At 35.5% G+C, this 17,387-nt stretch overlaps 1 protein-coding gene across 3 annotated transcripts in view; it reads right to left on the bottom strand.

Moving 5' to 3' along the window:
• Positions 1-1,838: 1,838 nt before the first annotated feature.
• Positions 1,839-17,387, bottom strand: part of ZNF608 (zinc finger protein 608) — a 235,841-nt gene continuing 220,292 nt past the window's right edge. For 2 of the 3 annotated variants that reach the window (XM_072597227.1, XM_072597225.1), the window contains exons 4-10: positions 13,401-13,488; positions 10,542-12,990; positions 8,385-8,802; positions 7,645-7,817; positions 6,218-6,371; positions 3,322-3,403; positions 1,839-2,792 (exon numbers count right to left, since the gene is read on the bottom strand). In XM_072597227.1, coding sequence (XP_072453328.1) covers positions 2,786-2,792; positions 3,322-3,403; positions 6,218-6,371; positions 7,645-7,817; positions 8,385-8,802; positions 10,542-12,990; positions 13,401-13,488 — 3,371 coding nt within the window. In that variant the 3' untranslated portion in view covers positions 1,839-2,785. Of the gene's footprint in view, positions 2,793-3,228; positions 3,404-6,217; positions 6,372-7,644; positions 7,818-8,384; positions 8,803-10,541; positions 12,991-13,400; positions 13,489-17,387 lie in introns of those variants that run through there. The other variant, XM_072597228.1, reaches the window with a different exon arrangement.

Here is a 17,387-nt window from a genome sequence, read left to right as displayed (position 1 = left end):
AAGTATGGCTTATTTGGAAAAAAAATAGGAAATCGACTTATGGGAAACAGCCATAATCTCAAGCTAATAAGAGGAGCACTATTTATTCAGTTGATATAGATATAGATATGTAAGTATTCAGTCAGCAGACTTTCCTTCATTTTATAGATCTTCAACAATTAAGGGATTGTTTCATTCAAATACAAAAGATTAGCAACCATTAAACAATGCAAATTCATTTTGCCTCTTTTAACAAAGAAAACATTAATATATGAACTTCCCAGTGAAATGATAATACACGTCTTTCAGATACATCAAAATGCATCATGAGAACTGATATAAAGAATGGTAATTTTTAAAGCAATAATCAAGAGGGCATGATATTTTTCCCTAAGTTGTAAACAGACATTTATTAAGTACCTACTATGTGCCAAGCACTGTGGTATGCCTGGGGATACAAAGAAAAGCCTCTGCCCTCATGGAGCTCAGTCTAATGGGAAAATAATATGAAAAAACCTATGTACAAACATACCCTGGATAAATTGCAGATAATCTTAGAGGGAAAGCACTTAGCATTAAGGGGGATGAGGAAAGACTTCTTCAAATAGGTGAGACTTCAAGCAAGTAAAGAGGAGGAGAGTGAGAAAGCATTCAAGGGATGAGGGACGGCCAGTGAAAATGTACAAATTTGGTGAAAGGGTAGTAGTGTCACTGGATTTTAAAATATGTGGAAGGAATTAAGAAAACTGGAAATATAGGAAGGGGACAAATATTTGATCTTAAAGGTAACAGAGAGCCACTGAAATTTAGTGAATGGGGGATGACGTGGTCCACACCACTTCTATGGACTGGAGTGCAAGTTTATGTTATATCACTAAAGGAAAATCCTAGCACCTTACACACGCACGCATGCACGCACCAACTCAGAAACTGAGTAGTGCAATTGTCTAAAAACATCTGTAGTCATTCATACAGAAAAATCAAAGAACTTTACAATTAGAATGAATCCCAGAAATAACCTTACTCATATCCTTATTTGACAGATGAGGAAAATGAGGCAGAGAAATACTTAAACTACTTGTTCAAGGATCACATAGTTAGTTAATCATAGAAATGGATCTAGGTGAGGGCTTCTTAAACTTTTTCATCTCAACCCTTCAGTGCTTCTTAAATTGTGAGTTTAAGATGCACTGATCTAGGTCTCTTGAATTCTGGTACTCCTTCCACTAGATAATAGTCCCATTCCAGCATGATAATATTACAAATGTGTGTGTAACTTAGATGAGATTTCAGAATCAAACCAGCTCTTTATTATAACAGTTAAACATGATACTCTTCAATAATTTTTTTTCTAGAACTGTCAGTAATATTCCCCACAACCTTTGGATAAATGGAATTTTACTACGTATAGAAACATTCTTTACATAACAATAAATCTCATTCACCTTTTATAAATAAATTGTAGGACTGCCTTTTAAAAACTACCTAGCTATTATCAAATCATCAATTCGCTAGTTTAAAAACATCTGTTAAAACAACAGCTTAGTGATAGATAAAAATTAATAGGTCAGTGACTACATGTTAAAGTTTTCAATCGACTATTTCTGATGTCATATACATATAGCCTAAACAGTATCACTAGATGTCTACCAAATTGTAGAGAATACTTTATTCGAAGGCATAGGTGTCAAATTGTGTTGCAATATATGTTGTGCACTGTATTAATCACCCAAGTAAGTATTTTTCTAGAGCAAGACATAAGATATAATGTAATATAATTGAGTATGCAAATTTAAGAGATCTTCTTTGAAAATCTGGTCCACAATGTCCACCAGGAATGTAAGACAGACACAAAAACATTTAAAAAAACAACTTTTTTTTTAATTCTGATTGCCAAATTATTTAAGGCATGTATAAAAAAAGCATTCAATATACATTTTACACAAAATAAACTAAATTACAGCATAAAACAGGTAACCAGGCAATGGTATTAAAGTCTCTTTTCTAAAACTGGGTAATTGTAAACATTAAAAAAAAAGACTGTGGGACTATTCAAGTAATAGAACAATCACAGATGTCTTCTGATATGCAGGCTATTGGGTTATTGGCCATTCAATATTTTTAAATGGATGTTTCATTATTCATAGATGCTCATTATTTCCCCATTTAAAATCTATACATTATGTACAACACAGTTTTTGTGGTACTGGCAACCCTACGCCTTCCAAAAGTATATTTTCCACCATACACAATTACAATGAAACAGTGAATACAGTAACATTTCACACTGATGCATCTTAACAGGAGTCACCAAATAGACATCTAAATTGTATGAAAGTGTCATCATCACAGTTAGTCCTTCTGAGAGGCTTGTGGAAATATCTTAAGGGTATGCAAGGTTCAGGCACACTGATACATAACATTATTTATAATTTAAAAGCAAAAGGAAAAGAAAACAAATAGCCTTTTGTGGCTAATACTTTTCAACATGACAAAATCACTTTTTTCCTTTATTGTGTGGCTTGCAACTTGGCAGCAGACCCTGTGTATTTGAGCCTGGTTACTGATATAAAAAGTAAAGAATATACATATATAACACATATATATGTATGTATATATATATAAAAAGAAGTTTAATTACAGCGACATTTGTTACTCTGTGATAAAATCTGCAATTTACAAAAATGAAATGACCGCTTTTTGCCTGCCATTAAGGCATTTGAAATTAACACCATGGAACTGATGTCTGTAATAAAACGCTTCTCCATGTGATCCAATCACATGACAGTATACATTTCCAATCTTTTCACTCTCTGCAAAAGAAAACAAGGAACCTTAAGAAAATTCTTTTTTTCATAATTAGCAACAAATGAGAACTATGAAACTAAAGAACTTGCTTTTATTGCATTAATTCCTTGGACTACTCCAGCATAATATCTGAATTAAAAAAGTAAAATATAAAGTTTGTCATAACATGTTACGGGAAATTCAATCATTTTATATTATTTTTAACCTGTGGTTGAATGAAACTAAAAATATATTTAGATTTATATTTTTCTTTAGCATTATCAATATAAATCTCCTGTTTTTACAACTTTAATGTTAAGATTAAGGAAGGGGAGTCAGAAGACTTTAAGAAGTTGAGAAAACTGATACAAATATATATATATACACTCTAAATAAGGAAAATAAATGCCACAAAATTAACATAACAAAGTAAAAAAATTACAGTTTCGAAGAAGATTGACTTTCAAGTTTAAAAAAGCCTATCATTAGCTTTTTTTCCTCCCTGCTAAGATATCTCTTTCTTTAAAAGTAATTCAAAACTCACAGGATATTTACCTTCTCTGTGCAGGAAACATACCAGATGCAGAAGCTTGAGCAGCCACCTGCTGAGTAGCCACAAGGGCAGCAGAGGTTAACCCTAATTGACAAAGAAAGAAAAAGAGGTCCTGTTTCTGTGGCCTTTAGAAAGACAATCTAGGTACAGACTTTCATGTTGAATGTCTGTAGAATCCATTGCAATACTTTGTGCTTTCCTAAACAAATACATAAAACATCTCATACAACAAAGAACAAGATAACTAGTCTGACTAATATCTTTTTACTGGATATACTGAGTTTTCTTTCCTTTCTAAGCCAGTTTAACAGAATCTAGCATTCCATCTCATGTTCCTTTCTAAGCGCTGACACTGTATAGTGCTAAAAGGCTTGCATACATTACAGAATACAAAACCCAGTAGAAATAAAAAGTATCAGATAACAAGAGGAAACAAAAGCCACGTTGTATACCAGAACCAACACAGTCGTCTATTTGGTTAGGATATAACTTTCCCCAATGATGAAGAATAATAAGTTCTATAAGGTACATAGAATCACTAAATCATCTTTAGAAAGAGTAACAGCTTTTATCTGAAAAAGCTAGATTTCACCCAAGCTCTTTTTCCAAGGGACACTAAGGTGCTAATCCAGAAGGAAATATTTTAATTCTGCCAGAACATAATATCACAAAAAAAAGGTGACCAAACTGGAGCAGACAGAAAACATTTAGTTTATTTTCTACATGTCTTTTACTTTTGTTTACTTTCATCTTATGAATATGGGCTATTTTAGAAATTACAGATTTAACATCCTCGATATAGACAAAGAAGATGATCTGCCTGAATTAGAGGGAGTGGTTGTAAAACAGAAGCTGAATAAATAAGGATAATCCCTTACAATTGTATAAAGCCTTCCCATGTCAAGAAAAATCATTTTTTTTGAGATAACAAATACTTCCCAACACCCAGACTCCCAAAAAGGTATATTCCACCACAACGGTTAAGTAAAACCATCTAAAAGAGCAGGGTGTATGTGTCATAGACCACTTCTTAGTGTATGGACTTCTCAGAATGATTGAATTTTTAAAAATCATTAATTGAAGGAAATGTTAAATATCAATGGAAAAGTTAGTGAAAATAAAGATGTATTTTCCCCATCTTGTGTTCAGGGATTATGATATATTCAGGGGCTTTGTTGTTGTTCAGTCGTTTTTTTAGTCATGTCCAACTCTTTGTGATGCAATTTAGGGTTTTCTTGGGAAAGATACTGGAGTGGTTTGCCATTTCCTTTTCCAGATTATTTTACAGATAAGGAATTAAGGCAAACAGGAGTACTGATTTGCTCAGGGTCATATTGCTAGTAAGTATCTGAGGACAAATTTGAACTCATGATCTTCTGGGCACCCTATCCATTGCCCAACCCAACTGCCCCAGGGCAAAACTCTTTATAATAGTGATTGAGAGTCATAAATTGCTTTTTCTCCCTTTGTAGTTTATTCAACATTAACCGAAAAGTCCAGTAGGGAAGACATCCAAGGCTCTGGGGGAGGTGCAGTGAGAATGCACTCAGATTGATATCTTGTCATAAGAATAGCAAAAAGGCTAGGGTCACTGGATTGTAGATTACATGGAGAGGATTAAGGTATAAGAAAACTGAAAAGGTAGGAAGGGGCCAGATTATGAAGGACTTTAAAAGCCAAAGAAAATTTTGCATTTGATCCTGGAAGTAATAGGGACACGCTGGAGTTTATTGACTAGAGGAATGACATGACTGGACCTGCACTTTAGAAAGATCACTTTGGCAGCTGCACAGGGCATAGATTGGAATGGGGAGAGATCTGAGGCAGAAAAACCAATCAGAAGGCTATTGTAATAGTCCGGGAATGAGGGGATGGAGGCCTGCACCAGGGTGGTAGTACCATCAGATAAAAAGGGTGGCAAAGATAGTTGTGAAAGAACTTAGGAATTTATATTGGGGAGGGGAGGAGGGATGAGAGAGTGAAGAGTATGAGGATGGCATACACCTAGGTTTTGAGATGAGGTTACTGGGATGATAGTGGTCCCCTTGACAATAACAGAATCTTTAGGAAGACAGTAGGGTTTTGTGGGAAAAGTAATGGGTTCTGTTTAGTACTGTCTTTATTTACGTTGCTTTACTAATCGTATATGTTATTGTTTTGTATAGTCTTAGACTTTCAAAATGCTGTTATACCCATTGTTTCATTTTATCCTCAGACCAGTTAAGGATGCAGAAATTTAAGAGGCAAAATGGAAAAACTCTACAATGTAGGACATAGTGATAACCCTCATGTTTTTAACTTTATCTCTTCCCTAGAAAAGTGATTGCACTTATTAGGCATTTATTTAATTATAAATTTTACAAGAATGAGGTAGGGAATAGATCCTATCTCCCTAAGGTTTATCTTAACATATACCCATGTCAATTCCATATTAAAATATGTTTCTTCTTTCAACCCTTATCCTCAATGGATCAGATATGAAGTCTTGAGGACCTTAACAAGTATTGATTCTGAAAGTAGTAAGAGTTGTATCTAATAATTTTACTGTTAATACTTCTACATAAAAGAATTTCAATGACTCTGGGAAAATATACTCATCCAAGTGCTATTAACATCTTTTTCCTTCTACTTCTCCTAAGGCAATATGAATGCTACCTTTAGTATTCTGTAGCTGGATGACCACACTCACTCAGACTGTGGTGATGTTAGTTGGCTGATAACATCAACCAGTGACAATCAGCGGGAATCCAACTCTTATCTAAACAGACTATGTAGATGTCAGATACTTTTGTAACAGAACTATTTTTCTAATGATACATTAAATCTATGATACAAAAGTTGTGTCAACAGTTTACAAGAGGAAATAAACAAAAAGAGATTGACGAAAGAACTACTGACCTTGAAAGGGGTCATACTGACCCGGTATTAATGGATAGCCCATTCCAACATGTGTATGATGATGAGTATGAAGATGACGTTGACTGAAGGGGGAGTGACGGTCTCGTTCTCTCTCTGCTTCCCGCTCACGTTCGGCTACAGCCTTTTCTATGGGCTATCATGAAAAAGTGAGAGGAGGAAAAAGGATGACAAGGTATTTTTCTAAAAACTTGTCACACAGCAATGGTACAAAAACTTTTGCTCCTGTTATTACTATATAAATAATAACGAGATAGATGCAGAATTTAGGATTATTCATTGAAGACAAAAAAAGATGACCTCAATTTTGCTTATTGCATGTCTTTCCTTAACATTCTAATGACTATACTTAAATGCAATTACAACATAGTCTGTCATTCAACAAGTTAAAATGGGTAAAATTACTTTTATTTTCACAGTGGCCCTTAAACACCCATATATCAACTTTGTTTTGCACATTATAAAAAAAATGAAGGTAAGGAGCCAAATAATTTATGTAAATTTATATCAAGGAAATTTTCAGGAAATACAGACTAATACTTAAGAATGCTCTCCAACCTCCCATCCCCAATTATATAGCAGAAATATTTACTCAAGACATAATTAACTTAACTAACAGAAAGCAGGAAATTATAGGAATCTACCTACCCCCATTCATCTGCAGTTGCTATATTATATAGAAGCATGTAATTGGATTCTACCAGAGTTCCTGTTCTCCCTTACATGTGGTAATGAAGGCACTTTTTAAAACTGTTTTTGGGTCAAGTTTTCTGATTATACTCATATTTTTTAATTGGCATTAACTTATATAAAATCATAAAGACACAGCTCTATCACAAATTATCTAGCTATGTGACTTTGTGAAAATTGCTTCATTTATCTGAACCTTTGCTTCCTCATGTGTAAATTTGAGTTTCACCTACATGGTCTCTTAGGTCACTTTCAGTTCTAAATCTATGATCCTATATATCTTGGCACTAAGATAAATAAAAGTAGTTTCAGTTTAAGATAGTTTGCTAAGACAAATATATCAAGGAAATACCTACAAAGCCCAGCAGCTTGCTTTCAGATTTTCTTGTGTGTGTATGCACATATGCATGAAGTTATGTTTTTGGAAGTTATGCTTCCAAATTAGGCTCTATGAATTTCAGTTTTCACGTGAAGACCTTAACCTAGTTTCTCTTTTTTTTTAAATAAAATCATGAAATTTTGCTATGGTACATCTTTCCCCCCCTTCATGTGAAAAAGCATTTTCGTTTGGAAGAAAGCATTCTTTATGCATTAATATAAAAAATATCTTGAATTCAGAGTTGGGCTCCACAACCATTCATATTTTGAAACGCTTTTCTACTTTGTCCTCTTTTCCCCCAAAACATAGCATTCTAAAATAACAACAAAGGGCAGCTTACAGCAGGGGACTTGCTGCGGTACTGGTTGGCATGCTGCTGAAGCAAATCCAGTGCTTTAGATTCAGTGGCTGTTTTCGTGCTGATGCTAGGGCTGGTATTGACTTTTTCCGCCTCTTCTCTCCCTGACATCTTCCCATAAACAGGATAATGAAATCCTGGAGAGAGATAGGCCCCTGCAGGTAAACAACAAATGCCACATCAAGTTACTGGCTGCCTTTTTATTCTCTTTTCGAACATTTGAGTTACACTGATTTGGGATGGAGTAAGAAATTATAGTATAGGGGTTACGTTAAAAATGGGACATATCTTCATTTACTTATATCTCAATTTTTCCCCCAGTTAATTCATACTGATAAATGGAGGTTATAAACAGAGTTGAGTTTATAGTCATTTCATACATTTATGTGTTCTCTTAAGTGAAAGGAATAGTAGCTATAATAGTTCTGACAGTAAGTGCTTAGGAAATTTTTATAGGCAATAAAATATCTGTCAGTCCAACAGTAATAGCACACCGTCAGAGACTGTGGAAACTAGAGCCAGAAACTCTGACAGTTCATAAAAAGAATGTCTTGTATTGAATCAGTTTCATCTGTGAAACTATAACATAAAATCAAGAAAAATAAGTGTCATTTGAGCAGTTCCTAATTTATCCTAAAATTCTAAAAGCTAACAGTGGAACAAAACTTTCACACATACAGGTAAACATAAAAATCTTTTCCCTTAGGATATAATTCACTTACCAGGATAGCTATGCATTAGGACAGGAGAAACAGCTCTGTATGCAGGATGATTGGGATCATACATCTGTGGATAAGGATAAGCATGTAAATACTGTATGTATGACTGATGTTGACTCATTGGAGAGGAAACAGCCACTCTGGCTCCGCGGGAGTCCTTCCAGTTTACAGGAGTCTTTCGATCATCATTTTTTATCTTATTCTCTTCCAGTGATTGAGAATCAGGATGCTTGGCTTCTTTGGGTTCCTCTTTGATACTTGTTAATGATACAGGAAGGCCAGGTATCATACTCTCTTTATTAAGTGTTTTTGTTGGGCTATCCTCTTTTAACTTTTTTTCTCTATCAAGCTCTTCTGACTTTTGCTGATCGAGGTATTTAGACTGGTATACATAATGGTGCCATGTCCGTGAATCTGGATCCTGACAAAGAAATACAGGGATTTTCTAAAGTTAGTTTCAGAAAGATTCATCAAAATGTCACTGCTCATGTTTTAGCACAGCACTTGTTTTCCTTTTACCATACACATTTCACATAAGTTTTAAAGAGGGCTATTTTTTTATTCAAATACAAGCTAGCAATAGTAAATTTAGCCATCATTGTGAATATTAGCATCATTTAGACAAAACCTCAATGGTTTCTTGTTTTATTTTTTCACTATCTTACTGAAACTGAAATTTAATCTACTAATGTATATACCAATACAGAGTTTCACAGTTCAGTATATGCTAAAATCCTAATTACAACAAGATTTCAAATTATAACAAATATCTTTTCAATCAAATAACCTAACATGTAAGTCAAAAAGTTATTAGCCATCTTGTGAAGATAATGTCTCTTGCTTTTATAACAAAAGTGAAGTGCCTTACAAGAAAGAATTTCTAAAGACTATCTTTTAACCAAACACTAGTAATGAAAAATAACTGGCACATGGTCAAGAAAATCCTTGAGAAAATTTTAAGTAAGAGCATCAAATTCCAATTAAAATTGAATCTATATTCAATAGGAGAAGAAATTGATGTGATGAGAAGTTAGCTGTTCTCATTCAGTGAAGACCATTTCTAAATTTCCTTGGGATTAAGGGATAAAAGTTCATACTACAAAAAGGAACCTTAAGACCATCAAATTCAATTCATTGTACAAATGAGTAAACTAAGGCCAAGAATTTTGTAAAGTCACACAGCTAGTCATTGGAAGAGAGAAAACGAAGAAATCAGTCTCCCCTCCATCCCTTCCCCCACCTCCCCCAGCCCTTTTCTATACTCTTTCCACCACAGGGAAGGCAAAGATCTGAAAAAATAAGAGCATCATTAATCATAGGGCTTCCTTAATAAGCTGCCATGAATTAGTTATTTATATACAATTCCAAAACATATGGTGATCTAATTGAAGTTTCATGACCACTTTTCAATTTTTAATGAATTTGTTTTCAGGGATGATCAATAATTTGACCTTGAGAAAATCTTAAAAGGTCAAATAGACTTCTCTACCCATTTTAGCCTTAGTGAATTTGATTACACAGTAATACGTAGAACATTTAAAATATCACAAAAATTAAAAAAAGTTGGGGACCAGATCTCAAACTGCAGAAATTACATGGCTGGACCCCTGTATGATCTTAAAAAGAAAGGACATATGGGGGCAAAACCTACCAATTCCCAGTAAATGGTAATGGAAATTGGAAAATTTAAAAGATCAAACATTTGACCATCTAGTACAAGTCTCTCATTTTAAAAATGAGAAAAATGAGGTCCAAGAAGACTAAATGACCTGCTTGTGGTCACAAAGAATGATAGAGCTGGTACTAGAATGCAGGTATCAAGACCCACTCCAGTACTGCAGAAGAAAATTTTGTATCATGTGACTCATAAATTTCTTTTAAGTTGAAAGGACCTCAGAGATGCTCTAATAAAAATGCATAATATTAAAAATATTAACATGCTTTTAATAGAACTGAAAGGACTTCAGAGATTCATCTAATATACATATATACACATAGATGTATGTATATCATATATATATGTGATATTAGGAACTTTTAAAAATGTTCTTTAAGGAGAAAATTAAGGTGGGGGAATCTTTGGTGTTTATAGAACAAAAAGCATAATCAGATAAATCCTAGAAATGTACAGATTGCTCTCTATGTCTAGGGCCATCTTACTTGTTTAAATCTTGTGGTTGGGTCTACACCTGTCTGCTTCATGGAATCCATGACAGATTTCATTTCTACAGCCTCCTTAATAAGCTGGTGGTTTTCCATCTGCTTAGCTTTGAAGCTGTCGGACTGAAGCTGTTGCTGGTGATTGGACAGAATCTGTGATTTACCTGTCTCCTCAGTTTTATTAGTCAATGCTGGACCAAGTTTAGTATTGTTTTTGTTAGGTTCGGGAGTAGTAGGAGCTTTAGAGACAGTGGCAGATGGGATATTTTTCTGTTTACTGTCCTCCTTGCCTAGTTCTTTCAGAGGGAGTTCATTTTTTCTCTCACAGTCTCTTCCAGTTTGAGCCATTTTCTGTTCTGCCAACCTCTGGTCCTCATAATATTTCTCATACTGCTGTCTGTAAGTGGGATTACTGGCTATTAAGGACTTCTGGTCCATATAGAGGCCATAGGCATACTGTCCATAATAAAGTGATTGGGCAAGTGCAGGGTGTCTTTGAGTTATTACCGACTGATGTTGAGGTGGTAAATTAGAATTGTTTTCCATTTTCTTAGAATCTAATGGCTCTGCCTTGTCTTTTCTTTCCATTTCTTCTTCAGACTCCTTTTTGATCTTCATTCCCTGTGTGTAACTACTGTTCCCAGCTGCAGGGGTGCTGACTTGGCCTGAGTGCATATAACTTGGAGAAAAATAAGTATCGTAGCCATGGTAATAGGGAGAATGGGACTCTTTTACTTGGGATGATTGTGCTGTAACTGAAGAATGCCCTTTTACAACACTGTCCTTACCAGAAATAATATCTGAAGGTGAACTGGCCTTTGACCTCATACCCTCTGACCTGCTATCGGAACCACCATCATCAGCGGCGTCAGATATATCAGAATAAGCAGGGCTATTAGTTTTAGCAGCTAAACTTTCTGCCCCATTTTGTGTCAACACATGCAGCGGTGGCATAGGAGACTGTCCATTCACCAAAGGGTTACATTCCATTCTGGAAGCACTCCCTATAGAAGGGCTGGGCGCATTGTCTGTGAAAGTGTAAACCTTATCAGCTTCAGCTTTAATACTTGCCATCCTGCTCTCTTGAGATTCTGACAGACCATTAGCCAGCACTTCATTCTTGCTGAGATGGTCCTTTAAAAAATGTCCAGATAAATCTTTCCCAGACCCCTTTGTGTCCTCAAGCTTTCCTAGCTTCATATCCATTTTAGGGCTTCCTGATTCTTTGCTTTCTTTATCTTTTACCTTTCTCTTTTCCTTTTTCTTTTTGTCTTTGAGCGATGTGAGAGCTGGGTTTATAGTGCTTGGCTCTCCCATAATTGTGGGCTTTGGTTGAATAGGTTTTAATGGAGGACTCTTTGGTGTAGCCTGAACAACAGTGGTTGTGAGTGAGGGCAATCCCGATACCGACCCTGTAGTGGCAGTTGTAAAGGCTGCAGTAGGAATAGCTATCAGCTGGGGAGGAGTAGGAGCTGGGGCAGGAGCAATAGGCCTGGCAGTTTTCAGTTTTGAAAGGTTTTTGTCCACTTTGCAACTATTAGCTTTTTTGCTCTTATCTTTATCTCCTGAATTTTTCTTGTCTATTAGCCCCTCTGCTTCCAATTTGGGCATTTCAGTAGCCAAACTGCTATCTGTTACTGAGCAACTATCCAAAGTGGCTGACATATTAGAGATCACTGGAAGGTTATTAAGTTCATTGTTAAGGCCCTTCTTTTTGCCAGAATTCTTGCCAGCTTTAGAACTGATCATTGAACTTGGGCCATTATTAACCAATTCTTTTTTGCCCTTGGGCGTCCCAGGAGTGTTTACAGAGCTAGGGGATGTTGGTGCTTTAAGTGGATCAAATGTTGATATATTTGTGCTTGGCTCATTAAATTGAGATGCCATGGTACTCAATGCTTCCTCACAATCTGAAATTTTGTCCTCACTCTCAGGCTCAAATTCCAGTTTGTTTTCTGGGTCTAAGTGTGCGTGAGCCTGGTGGTACCGCAGTCCATTGATGTGCTTGTATTTTTTGTTACAGTTTGGGTGAGGGCAATCAATTAACACTGGAGAAGAGCAACCTTGGTCCAAAAAAGTAGTCTCTGGTTTCCCCTGAGGGGTGGTTGGAGTGCTTCTAGAATTAGTACGAACACGCTTTCCAGACTTATTGTCCTCTGAACTGGAGTTCAAATCTAGTTCCATAGGAGGTTTATTTTTTCTCTTATTGGTTGAAGAAGGACTGGCTTTGACATCTTCAGCAGCACAGTTTGGAGGTGTCCTGCGTCCACTTGAGTTAAGGTTACCCCTCCTTCCTTTTCCATTAGCACCACCTCTGCTCTTATTCTGCAGCCCTCTAGCTTCTGCAAAGCTGGCATCATTTCCTGGTACAGTTGCTGCAGACCTTGCTCGCTTCCCTCTTCCTCGACCTCCTCTCATCTCCAGATCACTTGTTGGTGACTCACAAAACCTAGGCAAGCGAGAGCAACACAAGTGAAGATTAGGTAATGTAAAGGAGGTACATGTTACACTTCAAAGTCATCAACAGTATTTGAACCAGAAGGGTAGCCCATTTCTTCCACTGGTAATTTCATCAGCTGTGGCAAGTCTGCCACCAAAGACATTTATTTTTTCAGAAAACTAAGTAAAAGCCTCTAAAGTGACCTCAAATTCAACTTAAATTCTCATAGCCTGGAAAAGCACTAAATAACAAGGTGATAAGGTACAGAGAAATTTCAACAGTTATGTTTTTAACATGTGTGCAGACATTAAATTCTTTTCTTCCTGGTTTCAAATGAATATTAATTTATGCAGAGTTTCCTTTTAGGAAGGAAAGAGAAAAAGGAAAAAAGAGAAACTAAATAAATTGTTTCCAGTTACCTTGGGGGTGCCCAATCATGCTTTGTGCAATCCAGCAGTGTGCCCACGTAGGTCTTGTTCCGCCATGTGACATTTACCACCAAGACACCTGTAGTTGGGGGAGGAACATAGAATTATCACAGTTGGTACAAAACTCCTGTTTTCATTTTTAATTGATTTTTACGAACACAGTCCTATTCTCATTTGCTTTTAAAAGGTCATGATTTTAAAAGGCCAGTCTTCCTCATTTTTGGTTTCAATGACCTCAACTTAAAACCCACAGGAAATTCTTGGAGTGTGTGGTGTGTGGTGTGGTGTGTGTGTGTGTGTGTGTGTGTGTGTGTGTGTGTGTATGTGTGTGTGTGTACGAGTGTGTATGAATGAATAAGACAGAATGTGTGTGAGTGTAATCATATCTCTCTGCAGACAGAAGGTAATCATTTTTGCCATGTCCTGCTATAAAATGGCAACACTCACCTCTTAATTTTTCTATTACATTTAATTGCTTTCTTTTGGCAGTCAGCCAACATAAACTGAGTGCCAGTTACCAGTGTTTAAATCAGGAGACTGAAAGTAATGTGTTGTTTTTCTCAAATCAATAAAATAAAATATTTTATTCCTCCCTCCCCCTAAAAAGTACACAGATGCATAAAAGTATGGGAAAGTAGCCACCCAGACTAGGTCCAAAAGCATTCAATTACCAATGTTCTCTTAACTTTAAAATTAACATTTTCTCTGAGAGAACAATGAATCTAAACTGAGGTGAGTCCAAATCAGCACTTGGTCCTGTTTTAAATAAGTGTCCTAAAATAGTATTATTAATATTTTTTTTTTTAAAAAAAGAACTTCACAACAGCTTTACTTTCAAGATTATTCCTGGTGAAATCAATCTTAGAGTGCCTGTCACAGAGGATTAAAAAAAAAAATAAAAAATACCCCATCCCAAGCTTCTCTCCATGCCATTTCCTATGAACTATTCTGTTTTCACCAACTCTGCCTTACAGATGATTTAATTTAGTGCTGCATCTGTGGATTGCTAAACTTGACTGCTGGCCAAATGTAGAGGGAAGTGTAAAATACATGATGCATTTTCCATTTCTCTTCAAAATTTACAGAACAACAAAAAAATTACACTTTCAAGCCTACCCTAAACGGATCCAATTTTTGTGTTAATAGATACAGTTCTTGTTCTCACAGAACAAACTTGTTTGTGGTTTTTTTTTTTTAATTTAAATTTAAGTATTCGTTGTTTGCTATAGCTAGCCTTCACTTTCTCTTGTAAACAAACATTGAGTCGGAATAAAAACCTTAATTCTGTTTGGTTTACTTAATAGCAGTAAATCTGTGATTTTCATCTATTCTAGACAGTAGCATCAAAATAACCTAAGCTTACAAACCAGGTCATCACATAACTAGAAGACAGATTTCTTTTAAAATTATCAAAGTACGACTGAACATTATTTCCCATAAGAACTATATTGCTCTACTTAGGGGACAGCTGAATCCTATTCACTCTAACAAGTCTAGCAGACAAAATGATAATAAAAAACAAGCCTTTCTTCCATCACAGTTGAGGCGATTGGATTTCCCTTAGGAAATAAAAGATCCGACAATATTAAATTAATATTGAGATCAGAACCGACAATTGAGTAGTTAGTCAGAATTTGCACAATGTAATCTAGTGGGGGAAAACAATATTTTATCATTTTAAGATCTCCACACGCCTCCTTTCTAGGGAAAAAAAGGTTAAAGATAGAGAAGGGGAAGATTGATTGGCTTCTCACATTGTCTCCTCTAGGGCTCTGTGTGTGATGTCAAAGACCTTTCCAGCTGCTTAAAATTCTTTAGCATGCCAGCTATATTTACTGCTGAAGAATACATCTGCATTGCCAGAGGGTGACTGCATTTTAGCTTTAGATGCAATAAGCTGAGTCACCGAGTTCCAGAGGCCCCCATGTAGTACAAATGTATAATTAAAAATGCTTGAAAGGAAACATGAAAGAAACAATAAATGCTCCACTCTTGAAGTAATAAAATTAAAAACAGGAAAAGTCTGCACAAACACTTAACATTTGCCTGCGCCAAAAGGCTTTTGTTACCGCTTTCTCCCGATGGGTTTCACATTTCCAGCTAAAAAAAAAAAAAAAAAAGGAGGGGGGGAGAGTTGGGATTGGTTGACTTTCCGGGAACACTGGTGTCTGATTGGCTGGATGGAGCACTGCAGTAGAAACCTCAAAAAGCAAGTGCCTCAGATAAATGAGCTTCAAAAAGGGAGGGGTGAAAGAATGTGACACACCACAGTACAGAGCATGCAAAAGGGTGAGACAGAGTGAGAGGGGAGAATATACAAGTAGAAACTGTTTTTACGGAGGAGGAATAATCCCTCCAATGAGAGAGGGTTGCCTAATGCTTCCTGAGTCAGTAAATCAAACACTGGTTTGTTTTCAATAACAAAGATTGTCAGTGAGATGAAAGGTTACTGTCTGCTAAACTGTGTTGTGTTTATACACTAAGATCCATGCCACAGAGCTTTTCAAGATAACATTTAAACCTATTCAGCACTGTAAGAACAGAAGGTGTTGTAGCAAAACAGGATAAAGAGGAGTTTGGGGGCTGAGAGGGAGGAAATGAATTCCAAAACAAGTAGTAAATCATAGTTATCTGTGGCTCTGTCTGAAACTGACAATAGCTCAACTGAAGATGAAATCACCATAGTAAATCATTCAAATCTCTCCTTTCTATTTTTAGGAGCCAAACACATGCAAATACCCCTCCAGAAGGATCCACAAATGAACAGCTTATTTTTAGAATTTTTAATAAAATTTTAAAAAGATAAAACCTGTTTATGCAAATAAAGATCAATTTCAGTTTCAAAAAGACCAAGAGTTAGTTCTTGTTTTCTAGAAGTCATGTTATTCCTTGGGGAACTTTTTTTTTAATAGTAGCTATCCACAATGGTTAATTAACTGTATCCTTCTGTTGACTTTTGTTTTTTGTTGTGTCCATAACAATTCAGAATACTGCACAATATTTATGTGTGCTTAAAATTCATACAGATAAATACATATACACACTCACTTAACCAAGTTCCTAGAGTGAAGTAAATAACTTGAAGTTTTCTCACGTAAATTCTACTGTTTTGCTTTTAGGTAGGAAGATATATTCAAAGAACATGTATCATAGAAAGTCAAATAATTATGTTGTAGCATGTTTTGGTTCAGAGGAAGAAAAATGGATTATCATTCCACTGATGAGTTGAAGTCTTGTAATATTTTGTAATGTACAGACATGCAAAATAACCTTTAAAAATGAAAATGTTCAAATTATATAACTGCAAAGAAAACATCTTTCCTAGACTAGTCATTTTCTGTTAGCTAAGATGGAACTCTTAACACTGATCTCAGTGCTTGGCCCATAATAAGTGCTTAATAAATTCTCTTTCTTTCACTGATGACAATGAAATACTAAACTGTTAAAACTAGATACATGTAGGGCATGTGGGAGGAAGGAAGATCCTGTGTAAACGTAAACAGCAAGGATAGTGAAATTATTTGCTTCCCTTTTATATATAGCTTTATAGTGTTATTTTCTTAACTACAGGGGAAAATTTACTGCTAAATAGTTATTTTTTTAAAAAGTAGTAAATCAGACAGGAATATGAAGAAAGATAAGGCCCCTGCAGAAGACCACTACCTCATAATAGAAAGACATATCATACAGTACAAGAAATTCTCAGTGGTAGTATGTATCAGATGAATAGGTATTAACATCTTTTGAAGATGAAGGCAACTCATATTTTAGCAATTACACTATAACTGGGATTTTTAACCTGGGGATCAATTAACTTGTATTTTAAATATTTTGATAACTATATTTCAATATACTTAATTTTCTTTGGAATTTTACTTTTATACATTTATATTTTATACTTTGAGAAGGGGTCTACACACACACAATCACACACACACACACACCACACACACACACACATACACACACATACACACA

The sequence above is a fragment of the Notamacropus eugenii genome, chromosome 3 (assembly GCF_028372415.1).
Source record: "Notamacropus eugenii isolate mMacEug1 chromosome 3, mMacEug1.pri_v2, whole genome shotgun sequence".
Lineage (NCBI taxonomy): Eukaryota > Metazoa > Chordata > Mammalia > Diprotodontia > Macropodidae > Notamacropus > Notamacropus eugenii.
The sequence above is the reverse complement of the archived record's forward strand: the minus strand, read 5'-3'. Positions and strand labels throughout refer to the sequence as shown.